The sequence below is a fragment of the Solanum tuberosum genome, unplaced genomic scaffold (assembly GCF_000226075.1).
Source record: "Solanum tuberosum cultivar DM 1-3 516 R44 unplaced genomic scaffold, SolTub_3.0 scf00169, whole genome shotgun sequence".
Classification (NCBI taxonomy): Eukaryota; Viridiplantae; Streptophyta; class Magnoliopsida; order Solanales; family Solanaceae; genus Solanum; species Solanum tuberosum.
This window is the reverse complement of record NW_006239099.1, coordinates 4702-26270: the sequence shown is the minus strand read 5'-3', so window position 1 is coordinate 26270 and position 21569 is coordinate 4702. Positions and strand designations below refer to the sequence as shown.

The 21569-nt window shown below is 36.0% G+C and overlaps 1 protein-coding gene across 3 annotated transcripts in view; it reads right to left on the bottom strand.

The window, feature by feature from the left end:
* Positions 1-20728, bottom strand: part of LOC102581555 (flowering time control protein FCA) — a 24539-nt gene extending 3811 nt beyond the window's left edge. Inside the window, exons 1-18 of one of the 3 annotated variants that reach the window (XM_015311783.1) lie at positions 20178-20728; positions 16553-16623; positions 15887-15965; positions 12271-12353; positions 12142-12193; positions 11947-12014; positions 11436-11502; positions 10332-10411; positions 10178-10245; positions 9979-10041; positions 9734-9896; positions 8231-8314; positions 7578-8045; positions 7091-7276; positions 6800-7003; positions 6682-6717; positions 3594-3639; positions 2444-2897 (exon numbers count right to left, since the gene is read on the bottom strand). In XM_015311783.1, the coding sequence (XP_015167269.1) occupies positions 2890-2897; positions 3594-3639; positions 6682-6717; positions 6800-7003; positions 7091-7276; positions 7578-8045; positions 8231-8314; positions 9734-9896; positions 9979-10041; positions 10178-10245; positions 10332-10411; positions 11436-11502; positions 11947-12014; positions 12142-12193; positions 12271-12353; positions 15887-15965; positions 16553-16623; positions 20178-20490 (2139 nt within the window). In that variant the 5' untranslated portion in view covers positions 20491-20728 and the 3' untranslated portion in view covers positions 2444-2889. Of the gene's footprint in view, positions 1-2443; positions 2898-3593; positions 3640-6681; positions 6718-6799; positions 7004-7090; positions 7277-7577; positions 8136-8230; positions 8315-9733; positions 9897-9978; positions 10042-10177; positions 10246-10331; positions 10412-11435; positions 11503-11946; positions 12015-12141; positions 12194-12270; positions 12354-15886; positions 15966-16552; positions 16624-20177 lie in introns of those variants that run through there. The other 2 variants (XM_006354248.2, XM_006354249.2) reach the window with 2 other exon arrangements.
* Between the last annotated feature and the right edge of the window lie 841 nt (positions 20729-21569).

Genomic DNA, 21569 nt, shown 5'->3' with positions numbered 1-21569 from the left:
TTTAATTTCCTTTAATATTTAGTCATGTAACTAATACTTATTAAACTTAATTTTAGCATGATTTAGTACTTTTAAATTATGATCATTTTCATTATGACTTGTTAATTTGCAATATTTGTTTTACGCGATTTCATTATTATTATTTTTGTTGGATATTTTAGTGTCATTAATCATATCATATTGTGTTATATTTTTAAGAAACATCTTAGATAGTTGTATTTTGGTAGGACTAAAGAAATATTTGAAGTACAAGTAAATTATATGTTGTGTATGAATACTTTACCGGAAAAACCCGAAACAACCCGAAAAATCGAAAAATCCGAAAAAAACTGAGGTTGAAAAACCCGAGTTTTATTGGTTTGGTTTGGTTTATAAATTTAAAAATCCAACACAAATGGTTAGGTTTGATATTTGAAAAACCCGAACCAACCCGGCCATGTACACCCCTAGTGTCAGTGAATAATACAACAGGAGCAAAATACACAAATATTTAATTGTCCAAAAGAAGAAGAAGTTCAAAATTTTCGTTATTTTAAAATGAGAGGAAATTCCTCTATTTATAGACAATAAAAGGTAGTGTGAACAAATGTTTATTGTGTCTTATCAGAAAGGTCACAACTCTTTGAAAAAAGTTTACAACCCTTCGGAAAGGACACAAACTTTCATAAAAGTCACAACTTTTTCATAAAAAGTCGCAACTTTTCATGAAAGTCGCAACTCTTCCTAAAAAGTCGCAATTTTTCATGAAAGGGGAAGGCTAGTTTTGGAAATAAAATAAATTAAAAGAAAATTCTTGTTTGTGATGGCGCTACGTAGGCGGGTTGAGGGCTCTCTTTTATATATATATATATATATATATATGTGATTGATTCCTTGCTGATAAAAAAAAAAAAATCTTCCATCTTCAAGAAAGAAGTCAGTTCATCTTCCCAAAAGTTTCATACATGATACAACAGTGGATCAACTCCTTTCAATAACACAAATTGATTTGAACAATATTTTTAATCTTGAATAAATTAAAGGGAAAATACATAAGTACCCCCCAGCCTATGCCCAAAATCTCTGAGACACACCTAACCTTTACTAAGGTCCTATTACTCAACCGAACTTTTTTATATATAATTTTCTACCCCTTTTTGGCCTACGTGACACTATCTTGTGGGCCAAGTGCGTGTTGACAATTTTTTCAAGGATAGTGCCACGTAGGCCGAAAAGGGGTAGAAAATTAATTAAAAAATAAGTTTGGGGAAGGGGGATTAATAGGACCTTAGTAAAGGTTAGGTGTGTCTCAGGAATTTGGGGCATAGGCTGGGGGGTACTTATGCATTTTCCCTAAATTAAAATCTATTTCAAGAATATTTTCAACCCTAGACAAAGCTACTAAATCAAAATCAAAAGCTTTCCAACAACAATAAATCGATGGTGCACTGGGATATGCTTCAAAATCTTTTTCAATTCATCAAATTCTATTTGAAGAATATTTTCAAACCATTCAACAACAATCTATTTGAGCTTGAAATTTGCAATCCATTTTGAAGCTTGATGTTGTATGCGTCAATGGTGGTAGAATTTTCAACCCCTTTCAACAACAATAAATCAATTTGAATTCAAAATTTTCAATCTATTGTAGACTCACTTCAAAGCTTGAAAGTTTATTTATCAATGGTGAGAGTATATTCAATACCTTTTACCAACAAATCAATTCGAGTTTGAATGTTTCGATTCAATTGCAGACTCAATTTTAAGCTTGAAGTTTTGTCCGTCAATGGTGATAGTATTTTCAACCCTTTTCAACAACAAAAAATCGATTTGAACAAAGAATTGAAATGAGTCTCTTATTTTTCATTGAAAGCACATGCTATTGTGTTTTTGTTTTGGTCAACTTTGGAGAAGGGCTGAAAATAAAGATAATTAAAAAAGAACGTAGAATTTGGGAGTGTTTTTGTTTGGGTACATTATTAAGATGTTAGTGAGTGGGTGGGTAGGTTATAATATATAGGCAGGTTTTTATTAATCTGGGTGGGTCTCTGATTTTGGATTAAAATTAAGTAAAATATCAGGTATGCACAAGATTGGATACATGTCCGTCTATTGGTGTGAAGAATACAAATGCTCCATTTTCTGAACAGCAAGAACCCTAATATCTCAATAGTATAACAAAAGATGTATGTATACCATTTTCAATGGCTAGGGTGTATTTATCCTTTTTCCATACTTTTTATAAGTTCATCCAAACAGGTCATTAATAGTGGGAGTAATAAGAGATATACGATAGAGTTGCTTAATTGCATGAAACGAAACAAACAGGAGATCATATGAAGTCCACAAGTAGCAAAAACCGTAGAGAAGGAAAATGAACTCACAGAAATATAGGCGTCAAGCAGAACGGAAAAACAAGACCTAAAAGAGCATGTAAATATACCAAAGACCATAGGACACAAAGCACGTAAAAAAAGCTAATGAATGGTGCCCCAAGTATATAACATAATAATACAAGGCAACGCAACCATGTCATACACAACAAACTATGATTGAATGATTAATTTTCTTTTGCCAAGGTTTGCTGGGGAGGGGATTATTTCTAGACTACAGACATCTTTGAACCCAACTGTGGGCTCTGATATATAAATATAATACGATACAGTAGGGAGTATCAAGGAAATGCTGGAAACCTTAAGGAGGCACACAATGGCAATCTCTAAGCATTCAGAGCTAACGCGTAGACTGGCATTTTAGCATTGACTCCTTAGGGCAGTGTACTCAACACTGTTAATTCCTCTACCAAAACATATTCACAGAGTAATGCTACATCTCCTTTGAAATCAGGCTGCACAATATAAAATTGTTACATCTGCTTCCAGCTAAATGCATCATTTTAGCCGCAAAAACTCAAGCTCCTGTTAACATAAATATTCATAATAATAAAGCTGTTAGTAATAATATTCTCAATTGTAGAATAAAGACGGGCACAAGCATGCCGCTCAACAAAAAATGCATAGGCCTAGCCATTGCATAGCCCCTTTCAAGTAAACTGTAACTTTAAATCTCCAACTCACAGATCATGCCTAAGCCCAACTTCTAGAATGTTTATAGGAAAAATTACTTGGATGGGTATCTTTTAATAAACAATTACTGATTTTAGCGATCTTTTTATTTATTACCATTTAAAGCAATACTATGATAAATCTGCAATATGTATTAAAAGTGAATTATGTATGCAATAGATATGTATTATAATTGTTTTAAAATATATTATGCTTGTTCGGTGAGAAATTTACACATTATATTAAAATGTGTGATAAAATGTGTGACAAGTATATTATTCATCAATAAAACTTGTATTATATGTGTTTTATAAATTGTTCCCCGTAATATGTATTAAAACCGTATTATAAAGTGATTAAATGAATAAAAAAATGGTATCACTATAAATGGTAAATATTTTCTTAATATAGTATATTTATGTAAGTTTCCCATGTTTATATGCTCGACCACCAACCCACCAAAACAAAAGGGTTGCAAGATTATCGGTGATACTTGAGCTATTTCTGGACCAACTTAATAAATTCTGCAATTCAAAGAAAAGAAGAAACCTGCAGGCTTGTTTTTCCACATCCATTCCTGAGTAGCTTGAATCCCCTGTGAAGAGTAAGAAGATGAGGTGATATGGCAGTCAAATGCACCACAAGAAATTCATCACCCATTATACGTACTGATAGTCCTCAATTTATTCATTAGAGAACTACACCGTAAGCAGCACATCACAAAATAATTGAGGATCCTTTGATCAATCAACTCATTCCTTACTGTTACTACAGATAATGCATTACTCACGCTACATAGTTATACCATATATGTTGGCGAAAAACAAACACCATATATGTTGGCGAAAAACAAACACCATATAAAAATCTATATCATTAAAGATTTTTTTTGGCGAATAAAAGGACAAAAAAAGTTTAAAATCTAGCAGAAAGTTGGATGGCAGAGAACGTAAAGCAGGATACAACAAATGGCCCTTCTGGCTCAATTGAAGCTTACAGGTTTCTTTGAGCATTAATAGAGTGAAGGTTGCACCAAACTGCCTTCACACAAAAGAAGAAATCCCCGTGAGAAAGCAGATTAGGGGTTGAGGAAACAGACATTGGTGATGCCAGCCACTATTTTGCTAATTCAACTTAAAGCCATACTTTAAGTTGAACTCTTATTAGACTAGAGAAAAAACAAAACCAAATAGAGACAAGGAGCACTTGGACCCGGAGAAAACACATACCAATAGAACAGACAATTTTCATCTTTTCCCTTCTCAGCAATTGGTTGTGCTGAGGGGGAGAAATATGGACACAGGTATTTTGTCAAGTACTGTGGCAAGGGACTGTAGAAGCCATGTCAGGGAGAATCTCTCATCTTCAGCACAAAGGGTAATGCAGAAGGCAGGTATCAGCAGAATACAAGCACACAGATGATTTCATTACCAAACACTAAGTTTAAGATATTTCTATATCTTTTAGATACTTCACAAGGATTCAAATTGAAGAGACAAGATGGCAATATATGACTTGGTAGCTGAAGCAGAAGAAAAATGCTCTCAGGCACGTCTATCGAGGATAGGAACTAAACTATTTTCGTTTACAAATGACTTCTTTTTGGGGCACTTGGACGTCATGATCCTTTGGAGGAAACTAGTTTTTCTTCAATCACCCATTAGTGATTGTTTAAAAACTATATATTTTTTTGAGAATTAATACTGTTCATAAACTTGTTTAAAAACTAAATTTAAAGATTAAGGTGGATAACAGAATTTATTTATTGGCTGGTGACAAGTCATTCAAAATTATTACTCCCTCTATCCCTAATTATTGTCCACTTTTGAATTGACACACATATTAAGTAAACAATAATTGACATAGCCATTTTACCCCTATTAATTATGAAGTGGATGAACTAAAAACTTAAAATTTTCAAGAAGTTCTACCTTTTTCAAAATAATTAATTGAGGGTATAATAGGTAAAATATTGTTGTCCTTTCTTGATTTGTCAAAATGGACAAGTAATTAGGGAAAACTATAATAGGAAAAGTGGACAAATAATTAGGGATAGAGAGAGTAATATTATTTCTTTGAGAGTAGATACCAAAAATACTTTTTAATTATTTACCTATTTTACTTTTGATTGATAAAGTTATTTAATATCTACTGCGGGTGAAAATAAATGAAACTAGATGGTGACATGGCTGAAATCGACGTAATTATGGTGCCGTGGTCGGTGGTGTGCCTTTGACAAATGCACATGACCCACTTGAGAGATTTGTTTTTCCTTTTTTGTACACACTTCTTCATTACTAACTAGGGACAGAGGGGGTACAAGTTATCAAAATCAGGAACATGGTACGAATGGTTGGAGCGCAGAAGGAATTTAATCAGGAAGAGTCATGTTGTGGTTTTGTCATTCAATGTGTTTGACTTCGGAGCGGTGTGGCAATCTTCCCAGAAAATGGAATTTCAAAGATCATCTGGCAAACTTCTACCGTTCTCATAAATATAAATAATTTTGGCAGTATTAGTCTAGCACTTATGGTCCTCTTTCAAAGCAAATACAAACATCGATGTGGGAATGGAAGATCATTTTGGATAGATAATTGGCTTGGACAGGGGTCTTTAAAGATCATGTTCCCTGATATCTTCAGTTTAAGCTAACAACAGGATGCAACAGTAAATCAAATAGGGGCCCATCAGAATCGGAACTTGATCTTCAGAAGACCGCAACAGGATTGAGAGATACACAGAGTTGATGAGTTTATTTCTTCTCTGGAGCATTCAAAGGGTTTGAGGAACAAGAGGACAAACTAATCATCTTTTGATGATTTTATCCATACTGGTCAACAAGCTACATTGTGGCCTTGAAAACATATATGGAAAGTCAAAATTACATACTATGTAGCTCTTTTTGTTTGGCTGATCGCTAAAGAAGCCTGCCTGAATGGAGAAAAATTAACAAGAAGGGAAGGGGCATTCAGTTATGCTCAAAATGTCATCTCTAACAGAGTCAAAAAGTAACAGATCTGTTTATTCACCGAGCAATCACTAACCAGCTTTGGCAGCTTTTCTTAAACATGAAAGTTATCAGATGAACAATTCCTAGATTGACTAGTGCATTACTGGCATGTTGGAGAAACTTGGGCAGAGGTACCAGGCAGAAGAACAAATGGAAAATAATACCTGCTTGCATTTGGTGGACTATTAGGACGGAAAGAAATGCAAGATGTTTTGAAGATATACTCAAGTTCCATTCAGAAAATCAAGTTGAACTCTTACTTTTTCATTATGTGTAAAGAAGGCTTCATAGAATATTCTGAGTCTATTTTAGAACTTTAAGAATCTTCGTAAAATCCTCGTAAGTAGCACCAAGGATACACTGATTTTGATGTCACTTTGTTCTGTAAATATGGCAACTAGCACTGCCTTCATTCTGAATTTCTATAATACTCGTAACCTTTATTTTATTAAAAAAGACATGACTTAGCAGTTGATACTGTACATCACAAAATATAAATTCTACATCACCATCCTGGCATATATTTTACTGTGAAGAGAGCCATATTTTCTACAGTTGAGTCAAGAGTGAATGATCTACAAAGATTTAAAAATTATAAGATCAGAACAATGAGAAGCATAATGGTACCTGAATCGGTTGTTGACCTGTCATTCCAACTGGGTACTGGAAAATCAAAAACATATAATAAGAATTCCACTGAAATCCAAGTCCTATAATGAAAAATGGTTAAATAGTAAATACTAACCAGAGTAGCTTGAGAAGCTTGTTGCGATAGTTGAGGGCGGACCTGGGTTGGGGCATATGTTGGAAGCTGACTTCGAGGCTGTGCTTGCATTTCAGGAACTTGTTGGGAAGGAAACCCCTGTGGTTGAGCCTGATTATGAGACTGTTGGACCGACAGTTTTTGCTGTTGTTGTTCATATGATATCAGCTCCTCCGGCTTTTCCCACTAAATTTCAAAAGCAACGATTAATACTTAGTAGGTGGCCTAAAAGTATATAACTCAACCAGCAGGCACTATATAGTAGATGTTTACCCTGCTTTCTCCAGTAGTACTGCTGTAATAGTACTTGAATCCATCAGGAGATGTGTGCTCTGTCCAATTACATTTCACCAGACTTGTAGTCTGGTTCATTCCAGATGTAGCAGGAAGTGCATCTGCTTTTGGTTGGACAGCAGTGGCATTAGGTGCCGCTTGTTGAACAAGCCCAGGCCATGGAGACTGCAGGACAGTATACATTGTCAACAGCTAACCTCAATGTGCACAGTAACATTTACTCTTAATACTCGAATATTATTGAAATATTTATAGTTATGGAAAACACAAACTGAACCCCAACTAGAACTGGCTGAAACAGAACATATTTTGAACCATAGAACACACAGATTTAAAGAGAACAATGGCCAATAAAGACCATATATCATTCCAATACCATGGAAAATTATTTTCAAAAGGAAAAAATTGAGAATCTCAAAATCCTATGTTACAAGAAATTCTATTGTGAAAATATTCTCAAGTGTACCTGTTGTTTAGCATCTTGTGTGCCCTGCTGGACTGCTGAGTTTTGGCTAGATGGTTGCATGAGCTGCAATTGTTGCTGAAGCTGAGTAAAGGTTTGCCGCGATGATTGAAAACTCGCCTGCAGAGTTTGGGTCTGTTGAGACAACATCTGTGCTAGTTGCGAAGGTGGCCGTTGAAGATGTTGGACCGACTGCTGCTGGAAAGGCTGCTGGTTTGCATTTGCAGATGCAGCATGTATTTGCATGTTGTTACTTAAGGGTGTATGTCCAATGACAGGTGTCATATTGCGCTGCACCTGGGACTGAGAAACAGTTGATTGCCCAGTCAAACCAAGCGACTGCTGCGATGGCACTCCCTGACGGAAAGGACTTTGACCAGCAGAGTGGGACATTTGTACTTGATTTGTCTGCCCAAACAAAGCATGAGATGTTGGTCCCTGTGACATAGGTATTGACGCTGGAGGCTGAAACTGCACGGAAGATGGTATATGCTGTGGTGACTGAAGTGGCTTTTGTAGTGAAGAAATTTGTGGGCCAACAGTGGGGAATTGTTGAGCAGACTTGCCAACAAAAGACACAACTTAGCACAAAAACAACGAACACAAACCATTCTTATGATTGAAATAACATTAAGCAAGTTTCTATAAACACATACCAGTTGCGGTGTAGGAGCAGAAGAAGCTGCAAGTCCTGTAAGCATCCCATTTCCAGTGCCATTAACACTCCTGAAGGAGCCACCCTAAAAGTTTGTGCAGGCAGCATTAGAACAACACACCATTTCTATACATGTACAAAGTGTACTTTATATACATATAGAGAAACAATCTTCAGGATATACAATCAACAATTACTCAATCGAGAATTAGTCGAGGTCGATTTCTTCTGGAAATTGCATTTAAATAAGTTGTAGTCAGTAATCACTCATAAAGTAGTCCAATTAAGTATTGTGATACAGCCAAAGGTCACAACCATATACATGCTCTTCTACTTGAATTATGCCTAGCAATAAAGTTGATGCCACTTTAGCTCGCAGTTTGCTATTAGAAGTTCAGAAATATCATTCAGATTAGATCATCAAAACACAAATTGTGTAGAGAAAAACACTCTAAATTAGGCTCTAAAAACACACAATCCTAGAGGAATCAAGCAACAATTTGAACAGGGAACCCTAAAACCTGATGAGTGGAGATAAGAACACAATCACAGAGACATGATCATTTTATGCCTCTGTTCTATAAATTAGTATGTTAGCTTCTAAAAAGACATAGTAACAGATATAAATTATAAAGAAAAATCTTTGAATTTAAGAGTAACATGTGTTTTAAAAAAGTATGAGTAGTTAAGTGTTTGAATGCTACAAGGACAGGTAATAAATAAAATTCCCTCATTAACAAAAGCAGAAATCACCCAAAGAAATTTGACCCAGAATGCAATAAGAAGACATGTTCTGCAGATAAATCCAGGAATATATTACAGGTCTAAGAATTGGTTCTAGTTATATGACTAAAGCATGTAGCACATGGGTGCAGCATCATTTTTGGAGGGTCTGAGCAACATAGACCATGAGGTCTCAAATTCAAATCTCAGCGGAGGTAAAAAAACACTAGGTGATTTCTTCCCATCTGTATTGGTGGGAGGTAGCAGGTACCTGGTGGAATAATCGAGGTGAGTGAAAGTTGGCCCGGACATAACCGTCATTAAAAAATGACCATAGCATGTATTCGTAATAAGGACACTCAATCTAGTTTCCCAGGAAAGGGTAGGTAACAGATGGTGTAGGCCATTTGCAGTAGTCCATCCCTGATGTGTCTCTCTAATTCCAACCTAGCTAGACATTTTCGCAGGTACAAATATATGTCAAAGAACTGACTTGCTTCCCTCTGCAACAACTGACCACCAACACATGCAACAATTGACCACCAACATATGCAACAATTGACCACCAACATACTTAGAGGAAGTACATTACCAAGTTACCCTCGAGCTATATATTATATAGCTTTAGAATTCATTTCATATGAAAGCTTTTGAACCAAAAGGACAAGCACACAATTACATCAACACAGTGCATGATGGCAAAATTTAAACAAATATTGCAACTTTCCCCTCATAAACAGTTAATCTAACGGCAACAGAGGATTCAACATGTTTTCCTTACCAAAGCAGAAGGCACTGTGGTATCAGTGGATCTAGGAGGAAATTGATTTCCAAAACCATGCATCCCTTGGTTGGAAATTGGCCTGAAACCTTCAGGACTCATAGGACGCCAAGCACTAGGACCAACTTGTCCTTGCAAAGGCTCGCCAATATTAGGCGGTGGTCTACATACCAGAGAAAACAAAGAGTCTGAGTTCTAAATATTGCAGAAAACCTCAGTTGCAAATGCAAAAACTTAACTAATACCTAATCCCAGGTGTTGGGAAGCGAGGTCCAACACCAGGTCCACCAAAAGCTGGTCCACCACCTCTGAAAGGAGTGAAAAAGAGTGATAAAGCAAACTATAACTAATTAGCAGAACAACAAATGCACTGGTCAAAGCAAAGCCTACTCAGAACATCTTTGCTTTTATTAAAATAAAGAACATTGGTATCTCATGAAATACCTAGGTTGTTCTCCAGGTTTAGGTCTCTTAGGGTCAGCAAACCGAACAGTTAAAGGTTGATCGCACCCCTGGAATTGTAAAGGCAATTACAAATTGATAAAAGGGTTTAATAATGGTATCAAACAAGACAACTATTAAGATATCACAACCTTACCCTCATTGTATAATTTCCACTCAGAGAGTTTATAGCAGCCATTGCCATATCTCTATTAGAATATTTGACGAATCCACAACCTTCAAAGTAGTTATAGTTAAATTAGCGAGGGTGAATATAAACTACCAACAATAAATCCCAAGACTTCATGCTTGAATTATTGTTGCTAATATTCAGCATCCTTCGGTGCAAGTAATCAAGTACTTAACAGGAACTCATTAAGAGGCTGCTTGATACAAATGGATAAGAATAGTGTTAAATATGGTGTATAAGTAATGCTTGCATTAGTTATGCTGAAATTATTTCTTATGCGATGTTTGATTTGGTGTATTAAAAATAACATGTATTGCATAATTTCTATAGAAAGAAATATTTGTTTAAAAAAAATACCCTCCATAAAATATGATGGAAAGGATGTGACGACGGTTTTGAGGGGCAACTGTCTTTCATCATGCTAATATATGTGCATTAAAACCCACAACATTACTAATACCATGGATTTCCATGTATTAGTTATACATACCTTAATTCCAAATAGAATTGATGCTTCATTAGTTATACATAGGTTGAAAAAGTGTACCAAACAAGGTACTAGTAATACACAAAGCTAATGCATGCATTATTTTTTCTAATGCACTCTACCAAACGACCCCTAAGAGAACAAACCAGGACTATGGAAAAGCTAAGATTATATTTTTCCCTCAGCAAGGAAACGTCTAATTTTTCTTTTTAAACTATTAAATTAGTGAAAACAAAAGGAGTGTGTACTTCCTAGTGATATCTAAGAGAATATTGAAAAATGAAGTGTGAAGACAGGACAACATAACAATATGGCTCCAAAGACCATAATGTATTGTTCAAGATAAAAAAAAATTATATTGGACATCTAAGAAAGGATGAGCCTATAGGTAAATCTTTATAGCTAAAGCACCAATGGAATAGTTCAACAATAGTTTATAAGTCATAAGTTTGCTTCAACCTGAGATATGGAGATCAGAGCCTTCAGGCACTATCAGGGAAAAGAAACTGGGTCTCATCATATAGCAAAAGCACAGGATAAGGTGCACATTCATACAGAATAAAAAAGGAATCAATAACACAAACCACGACTTTGCTTCATATCATCACGCATGAGATAGACATCTTCCACACGACCATATGGTAAAAATATCTGAAAAGAATTGAAAAGAAATATTTAGTAGCTGTTTTTCAATAAAATATGAAAAGAAAACAAAAGCGAATCATTCAGAAAATTGTCAGCATTTCATAATCCATGCCAAATAGGTTGAAAAGAACAAGCTATGTACAGTGTGGTTGTGGTGTCACATTCATATGTCATAATGCAGCTATATGTGCGCATCACCCAATTGAAAAGTTTTCAGCGCCTCACTGGCAAGCAATCACTACTATAATCGATCAACGAAGACAGATGTACATGTATGCATGTTATGAAAATTTAGTTGGGTTTATAGATACAAGGCACAAGCTTTGACTTGTTGAGGCCGTCACATGCTATGCGCGTAGATAGATAGCTATCTATGCAAAAGATAAAATTCCAAACCGAAAAACAGAACATGAGAAAAGAAAAATATATCTTGGTAATGCATGTACATACTTCTTCAACTTCCTTCTCTGTAGCTTGTTTGTTCAGTGACCCAACAAATAACTTGTATTCAACTGCACCTATCAATGGGGAAGAACAAAAAATGTGTAACAAACTAACAAGCATAAAGTCCCTTTCAACCAAGTCACACGAAGTACTATCTGAACTAAAATGTTGAGGTACTTGGTAAAAGAGAGTAAAAATTACCAAGGCGTTCACGTTCACCATCTGCATACCTGACTTGAATAGGACCAATTCCCTGGTTAAATACACAGATGAATTACGAACTAAAAAATGAGCCAAACAATTTTCCAGTATCTCAGCAGTAGAATTTACCCCAGGCAAAGTATATTGATTGTGCAATGCTCTTATAGCTCTATCAGCTTCAGCTGAAGTACCATACTTAATAAAACAACATCCTGCAGAAGTCAAGTTTATATCCTGATATTATCAGATTCCACAAAGCTTCACCAGCAAGTACACACCCGCAAAGAAGAGTACATCATTCAGCAGCATAATACATTAGCAAGTAAACAGAATGGACTTTAAGGGATAGCAAAGGGGTAATAAGTCATTAATATAAAGATGAGAAGTCCATGACAACAAATCATATCGTTTTCTGATACGCAAAAGTAATAGTATAGTTTTAAAGCCCACAAAGCGTCGCACGAACACACATATATGATACTCATTCATTCCATCAACAGTGAAGCATACACGCTGCTTGTTTAAGTTAGCCAAACACACCACCCAAACAGGTAGGAATCTCTAACCGCAGTTATGAGATCCAACCAAGGTCACCTACTTCATTAACCCCCATATAAGACCATTTGAAGCCCCATTGACTTTACAATGTTTGACTATTCAAAGACAAAATTATGATAGTTATCAGCCTCTTCGTCTCAACCTTTCCTCGGTCACTGATGACTGAACTGAGTTGCTGAACTCAGACTTCTCAGAATGCCATTTTAGGCAGTCAGGTTGAAGATAAATGGAACTAAATCAAAGAACTGAGGGAACAATATATTCTGCAATTGTAACATCGATCCAGCATTCTTTTTCATTCAGTTAATTAATCACACAAAAACTAAACTGTAGAAGAGAAGAAGCATGCATGCATTATCCTCCCCAAACATTTGAGAAGTTAATTTAACAAAATACATTCTGTAGAAAGTGAGCAGTGAGCACTATTGATTAACTACAGCATAGAAGCTTGTAATTTTCTTTGTATCTCAGAGCATGCACTTCATAAAATCATAAAGATAAAAGTAAAAAATAAGAGCAGTTGCAACGACAACAACAAGTGTCATCTCAGAAACAAAATTAAAACTAAGGTGGAGAAACAGAGGAAATCTTGCAGCTGAGAACATCATTTGAAAATTAAAAGTTCAAATAGCACAAAACTTAATATAAATCCAAATACTCTAAGTGGGTGTTCTTCCACTTAATCATACAACATGAATGGGGCTTAACCATACACCACCTTTCATGTATGTAGTACAATCAAAGATTGCATAAATCAGGACAAGGTATGCAACTTATCACCGAAAACATTCAATCAAATATCATTATAGCCTGACGAAGATCAATTAACAAACACCTATAAAGAAGTGAATGAAGGCCAGAAATGGGGAACTGCATCAAAGCCCAAGAAGCAGACAATGGAAATAACTTAAATATGCAAAGCACAAAACAGAAACCAAAGTGAGAACCCCGTCACTGAAAATCAGTAACCTGACTCACTAGAGAATTAACTCATCAGCACCACTTTAACTGAAATACCTTTAGAATAAAAAACTTGTACTTCCCTGATTTTAGCCTAGTGACAGGCATCAAACATCTTTCATATCACTATTACTCTTTTTCTGATACAGTTTCTACAGACCCTAGTAACTTTAGTGGTGAAACTGTTTTCATCCCATGCAGTGTTGACCAACCATGTCATTCATGCAACTGCTCTGTCAAATTTTTAACTCTAGCCACCTTTTGTGGCATAATGATGACATATGGCAAAAATTAAAATATAGAAATTCTCAAGGTCCAAATCATACACTCACTACCATGTGTATAAAGCAGGACCTTATTATGACGGTCCCCTGCAGACAAAATAATATGTTGTTTGATAGAGCTCAATAAAGTCATGAGCAAAATAATCTGTTGTTTGATGGGATGCATATGAAGCTCAACAAAGCTCAATAAACACACCTACTATGCACCCCATGGGTTTTGGTAATGGAAAAGCATCACAGGGACTCGCAATTAATGTACACAATTAACCACACCAGTAGAACGAAGCCAACCATATATAATCTAATATATCTTATGAGGGAAATTGCTAAAGCAGCCTGCATTGATAATGAACTACATCAAGAAAATTACACATACATATCCATTAATGTACTCAAATATTATATCGACCATGCCACCACACAGCAAAAAGCAGTGTGCGCAACCCTGTTTGTTCTATAAGGGTGTCACAACCCAGTTTGTTCTATAAGGGTGTCACAGCCCTGTAATGGAACAAAATCTAGAATATACACAACGTGGCATACGATGCACATGCATTTTGTTAATGAACAACTACCATTACTTCTGACAATTGTTATTGACCACGAAGCCAAAACTCAAAATCAACCACACCAAGAGGATTACATAAATTAATAATTAAATTAAAACACCTTCTAGTGCATTATCATAAGAACCTCATTCACCCATGAACATCATCGAACAAACATTAAGAAGCATTCAGTGAAGAGCTCACTCGCATCGGGGTAAATAATGCAAGATAATTCACAAGGCCCCTATCAGCACAAGCAATAAATTGAAGATGGAATATTAATATCCTAAACATCACATTCATCCTGGTATATGTTTGAAAAATCCTGGGGATACATTCAAATACGCGATATTGCACCAAAAAAAAGAGAAAATGGCAATGTCATGTCATCCAGGTATCTACCAACCAGACACACTCATTCATCACGCACTGCATGTTGCAAATGATAAGCATACGGACGTATCGAGGAACTATTAACTAAAGGAGGGTGTGGCTTCAAAATCAACCATACGCATTCAACTGACCAGGATATGAATGGAGAAGAATAAATGTCTAAATACACATAGCACTACAGAATGATTTCACTAGCATCTCAAATCAGCATCTAGCAGCCATGTCAGCCTCAGCACTCTGATTAAAGAGATACTCTATTTATTTGTTCTGTTGTTTGTTGTCATACGCCAACCACTGATAAGATAAACTTCAGATGAGATCTAGGAAAGCCTCAATAAGTCAATCATTCTCCGGAAGTGAAAAGTAGATGATATTAGACTGTTAATTAATACGGTAATTTACCAAGGAAATAGTTTGCAATTCATCACTCACTTCTAAAGAGATATGCTAAACATCCAGCTGGACACACCATTTCTATTTGATGATCCAACTTCACATCCACAATTGGATTACTTTAGAGTCAAGCATGCATCAACATGATGAATTTCCACATCTACAACAACTGAATAAATCATATCACTACCCCAATGGAATAGAAGTTGGGCACATCACTAGGTAATAATCCAAATGTCAATCATTTCAAGTGATGTACATCCAGACATTCCACAAAGTAAACACAGAAAACAGTTGCGCTCACATAACCTATACAATAATCATACTCTAATTTCTCCAACTGACGCCTATACTACAAAACAAGAACCTTTCTTCACTATTGTCAACTTCCACAGGAAGGTTGATTCACAAGTTTTATTCTCGTCTTCTCTTTGGTTGACAGGATGAACGCAAAAGACAGTTGCAATCAATACCAGGCATCCAGACAATTGTGGAAAACAAACTGACATCAAACATGATCTTATACTGCTCGTTCAGCCCTCAAAGGTCCTGAAAAGAGACATGTAGATCCAAAGCAAATCTGCAAAAAAAAAATCTAGCAATACATACCTTGTTGTTGCCCAGTTCTCTTATCTTTGATGAAAGCAACCTCGAGAACTCGTCCTTGTTCCTCAAACAAAGGTCGGATCTGACATCAAACAAGAATGATCAGCTAATTGGACTGAGAGATGAGGAAGAATACCAAGCACATTCTGAAATGATACAGGTTGAATAAAAGGAAAAGATCGGATGGCAGCATTCTTGGCAAACAATATGCATTGACGTGTAGAAGTTAAAAGGAAGCATATCCAGTGAAAATGAACTTCCTAGAGCATACAGGTCATGGCAAGCAAAATCATAGTGGCAAACTTGTCACAGGCATGACCATTGCTCAGAAAATGCTCAGCTCAACTACTTTCTCTTAAGAGATATCAACATCAACTGCAAGTTATCAATCAATCCGAATACCAACATATTATGTGTCCCTTCGCAACATAGTTTATTCTTCCCTCTTTGACAGGATATCAAGATCAATAGTTTGCTGACACAGAGAACTAAGTACATGCCAATTAGGATATAAAATATGGTAAAGAAGAGAGGTGCATGATCCGGAAATCTAGGAAGCAAATATAGTAGGAACCAGAACACAAAATACTAGTGTCACCTATTATGAGTACTAATAACAATGAGGGAAAACAAGACAAATGACAAGTTTAAAGATTAACAAGGACTTACATCTTCTTCAGTTGCCGTTCTTGGGACAGATCCAACAAAAAGTTTGGCAAAACCAGCTTCATCAACTTGTTCTGAATGAATATGGATAACAATGAATACACTAAAAATAATATTTAAAAAACAAAAACAGAAAAACAAGCAGAGAAAAATTAAAGACCTATCACGTGTTAATTATATACTAAGAGAATAACAAATGTCACAGAACACCCTTAACAGAACAAAGGATCTGCATTACATTGACCAAGCAATATACGATTGCCTTTTAGTCAACAAATTTCATACATATCTATTAAAAGAAAAACATTTGACCAACAATATCTTACAAAAGTATGCCTACAAGTAACTACTACAATATATACACAGGATTTCCAGTTAAAAGAACCATGATGCTAGACATTTTGATCTAGGAAGTACATAAGAGACATCTGAATAGAATAATATATCACTTAGAATATTCTTCAGGCTCGAGGTGCACATAGAACTAGAGGACAAAGGCGGGGATAAAAAGTTGTACATGTTAGCCAAGGCAAGGGAGAAGATGACACGTGACCTGGACCAAGTTAAGTGCATCAAGGATGAGGACATCAAAGTACTGGAGGAGGAAACACTCATTAGACGGAGATGATGGACATCAAAGTACTAGAGGACGAAACACTCATTAGACAAAGATGACAGTCATACTTCCATGAACTCTTGAATAAGGGGGGTGACCGAGACATTGCGTTGGGGGATCTGGATCACTCCAAGAGGAGTCGTGATTTTGGGTAATGTAGGTGTATAGAGGTGGTGGAGGTCACGGGTGGTATTTGTAGGATGTGTAGGGGAAAAGCATTCAAGCCTAATGAGATCCCAGTGAAATTTTGGAAGTGTCTAGGCAGGGCAGGTATGGAGTGGCCGACTAGGTTGTTTAATGTCATTTTCGGACAACGAAGATTCCAAAAATGGAGGTGGCATACAATGATACAAGAACAAGGGAGACATTCAGAATTGCAACAATTATAGAGCCATAGAGGTATCAAGTTGTTGAGTCACACTATGAAGATTTGGGAGAGAGTGGTGGAGCTTAGGGTAAGTATAAGTGTGTCTTTTTCCAAACACCAATTCGGATTCATGTCAGAGCACTCAACTACAAAAGGCATACATCTAGTATGGAGACTAGTGGACCAATATAGGGAGAGAAGAGGGACTTATATATGGTGTTCATCGATCTATAAAAGGCATACGACAAAGTCTCACGAGAGGTTCTATGGAGATGCTTGGAGGCTAGAGGTGTACTTGTTGCATATACTAGGGCAATCAAGGACATGTTTAATGAAGCCACGACCAGGGTAAAGATAGTGGGAGGAGACTCGAAGCACTTTCTCGTTGTGATGGGGTTGCACCAAGGGTCAGCTCTTAGCCCTATTTTCATTTGCCTTGGCTGTGGGAGTTAACGCTAAGTTAGAGGTATGGAGAAAAACCCTGGATTTTAAAGGACCAACATCAAAACAAAATATATGAAGTTCAAAATCAGTGACGCAATGCATGAGGCTGAAATAGAAGTGAAGCTTGATACACAAGTCATCCAAAAGAGGTAGCTCCAAGTATCTTGGGTTTAATATCCAAGGAAATACGAGATAAACGAGGGTATCACTCACCATATGGATGTAGGGTGGATGAAGTGGAAGCTAGCATCCGAAGTCATATGTGATAAGAAGATGTCACCAAAACATAAATGTAAGTTCTACAGGGTGGTGGTTAGACCAACTATGTTGTACGAGGTGGAGTGTTGGCCAGTCAAGAACCCTCACATTCAAAAGATAGGTTGAAGAAATGAGGATGTTACGATGGATATGTGATATACTAGAAGTTAGGATTAGAAATGAGGAAATTCGAGACAAAATGGGAGTGACTTTAGTAGAAGATAAGATGCAAAAAGCAAGATTGAGATGATTTGAACATGTGAAGAGGATATGCACGGCTGCCCCTGTGTGGAGGTGTGAGAGGTTGGCTATGGACGATTTTAGGAGAGGTAGAGGTAGACCAAAGAAGTATTGGGGAGAGGTGAGTAGACATGACATGACACAACTTTAGCTTATCGAGGACATGACCTTAGATAAGAGGGTGAGGAGGACACGAATTAGATAGAAGGTTAATAGGCAACAGTGTGTTGTCTTGTTGCACGTTCATACTAATAGTCGTAGTATTGCTCATGTAGTTTTTCGTCCTTTTATTTCTATTACTATCTGTTGATTCTTTGTACCTTGATTATCATATTGTTTTATTATAGTTTATATTTTGTTACTATCTATTGTTTTAGTTATTATTTATTGTTTCATGTACTTTTGTTACTTCTTTTTCTTTTTTTGGACTGTTGTATTAATCATTTAACCATTTGATTACGTTTGTTTTATCTTGTCTCGAGTGTAATACTAGCTAGTAGGTATACATCACAACCTCAGCCTTAAGGTCCTTAACTATTAATTTCTAATTTATTTTATTTTTATGACAAGGGAAACTCACAGCCGCTACCCTTTGGGTGCGCACAGGGTAAAACTCCGCTCCTATGCAATAGCTCACAAATCACATAGGAGAGGTAACCCACACTAGGCAAACCCGGTGCGACGAGCTTGACCCAGAAGGCAAACCCCTTACTTTCGTTGGCAAGGGGTTTCGAACTTGAGACCTCCAGCATGGAAGTCTCAAGCCCAAACCACTAGGCCACCCCGAAGGGTACTATTAATTTCTATTTTTGGGGGGGTTTTTTTTAGTAAGCCTTAAGGTCCTTGACTACCAACATCATAAAGAACATATCAATAATTTTTCCTTTTGGATATAGCGGGACGAGGTTAAATAAAATGAAAATTCTTCTTTTAGAGACTCAAATTAAAATTGCACATAGTAGCAAACGAATTGTGCTTGAAAGTACAAAAACTAATTGGGCGTTCAAATGTATCCTTCCATCAAATCTATATAAAATCACATACGATTCATTGGGGAGATAAAGAAATAGAGCGAACCAAGTACATGTGTCTTACCCTTTCAAGGAAGGGGAAAAAATGACATTATATATATAACATATTTAAATAGAAAATAAACAAATCCTATTTTTGAAAAATCCTATTTTGAGTGGATTTAAAATGAATTAGAATTACGAAATAGGATTCTAGGGATAAGGAATAAATTAAACAAACAAACCATGGATAATCCAAGCGACCTTTTCGTAGGCGTTTGCCCCCGATTCAATCAGGGGATCAAATTGGATTATAGAAACATGAGTTTAATTAGTCGATTTATTAGTGAACAGGGAAAAATATTATCAAGACGCGTGAATAGATTGACCTTGAAACAACAACGATTAATTACTCTTGCTATAAAACAAGCTCGTATTTTATCTTTGTTACCTTTTCTCAATAATGAGAAACAATTTGAAAGAACCGAGTCGACCACTAGAACTACTGGTTTTAAAGCCCGAAATAAATAGGCTTACTTTTTCTTCACTTGAATCATAATTACAAGAATCTAGATTCATCTGTTATCCATTCCACTATACCAAGTAAATTTTGTTCCAATTCTAAATAATCCACATTCAACTTACCAGTAATAAAGAAGAAAAATAAAAATGAGGATAAACTTTAAGGTATACCTGGAGACGGGTAACCCCGTTTTTGCCCCGAAAGAGGATGAGGCGGTGGTGGCATCTGGTAACCCGAATGCAACCTTCCAGAATCAACCCCACCACCACCACCACCAGTAGCAGCAGTAGTATCAGTAGGGTGCCGAGGAGGGCTATTGAAGGCCCGGTGGTGACGGGGGCCACGGTATTCCTCCGGACTTCGACGATGATGATGTTGAGGGTTCCCAGAACCATCAGAAAAAGTTCTAGGAGATGGAGGACCCCTTGAATGGTTGTATTGAAATGGGTCTGAGTTGTACCTCTCTCCTTTGTGTCTATCCATGGAAATTGGGTTCACGAATACAGCTATTCTTGAGGATTATAGAGAAAAAGGGTTCGAGAATTGGGACTCATAAACCCTAGAGTTGTTTGTGCTAAACCTATACTGAACGAAGAAGCTATGTATGTACTTTGTGTTTAGTCGATGACGGAAGTGATATCTGTGATTTGATTATCGCAGAGCAAACTGACGTCGTTCCGCTTGGACGAGCATACAATGTATCTTCTCCTTTCCATACTTGTTTGTGATTGTTATTAAAAATTGTTTATTTTTAGACATTGAAAAAAAAATATATATTTAAAAAGTGTTTTAACATGATGATATAAATATAATTAAAAATATCAAATAAAATAAATTTAAAAACTATTCCACAAATGAACTAAGTTCATATGAAAAATTCAACACAAAAATAAGTAAGTATGAGATATATATTGGTTATATGTATATATGACAGAGATATTTTGGTTTTGAAAAAGAAAACTAATTTGCTAGCTTCGGCTTTTGGTTTTTTTTTCGAAGTGTAAAATTTTAGCTTTTTTTCAATAGCAGAAAACTGTTTTTGCTTCCATTTAAAAGCAGTTTTACTTATTAGTCAAACACTCTGATTTTTCAAGAAAAGTGTTTTTTTCTCAAAATAAAGTATATAAGCTTTTAGTTTATTCCCAATAACAAAAAAATTGTCTCTGCTTCTAATTAAATAACCTTTTCTCTTCCCCATTCTTTATTCTTTCTCCCTCTAAAATTTTCATAATTAATTTATAATTTGAAATTTTGATTTTGATTCTTCATGGGTTTTAGGAGAACATGTAGGATCCTTCTTTAAAAATGTAGAAGATAAACTGTTTTGTTTTAGTTTCTTTTAGGGAAAAGAGTCTGAAAAATACTCCAACTTTGGCCGAAATTGTTGTTACGATACCAAACTTTATGGAGGACCTTTTACCCTCTGCACTATTTAATAGTGTATTTTAAAGGTATATATGTGCCCACGTGGACACATTACTATTTAAAATGATGCAATATTTATGATGTCCACGTAGACACATATATATCTTTAAAATACACTATTAAATAGTACAGGGGGT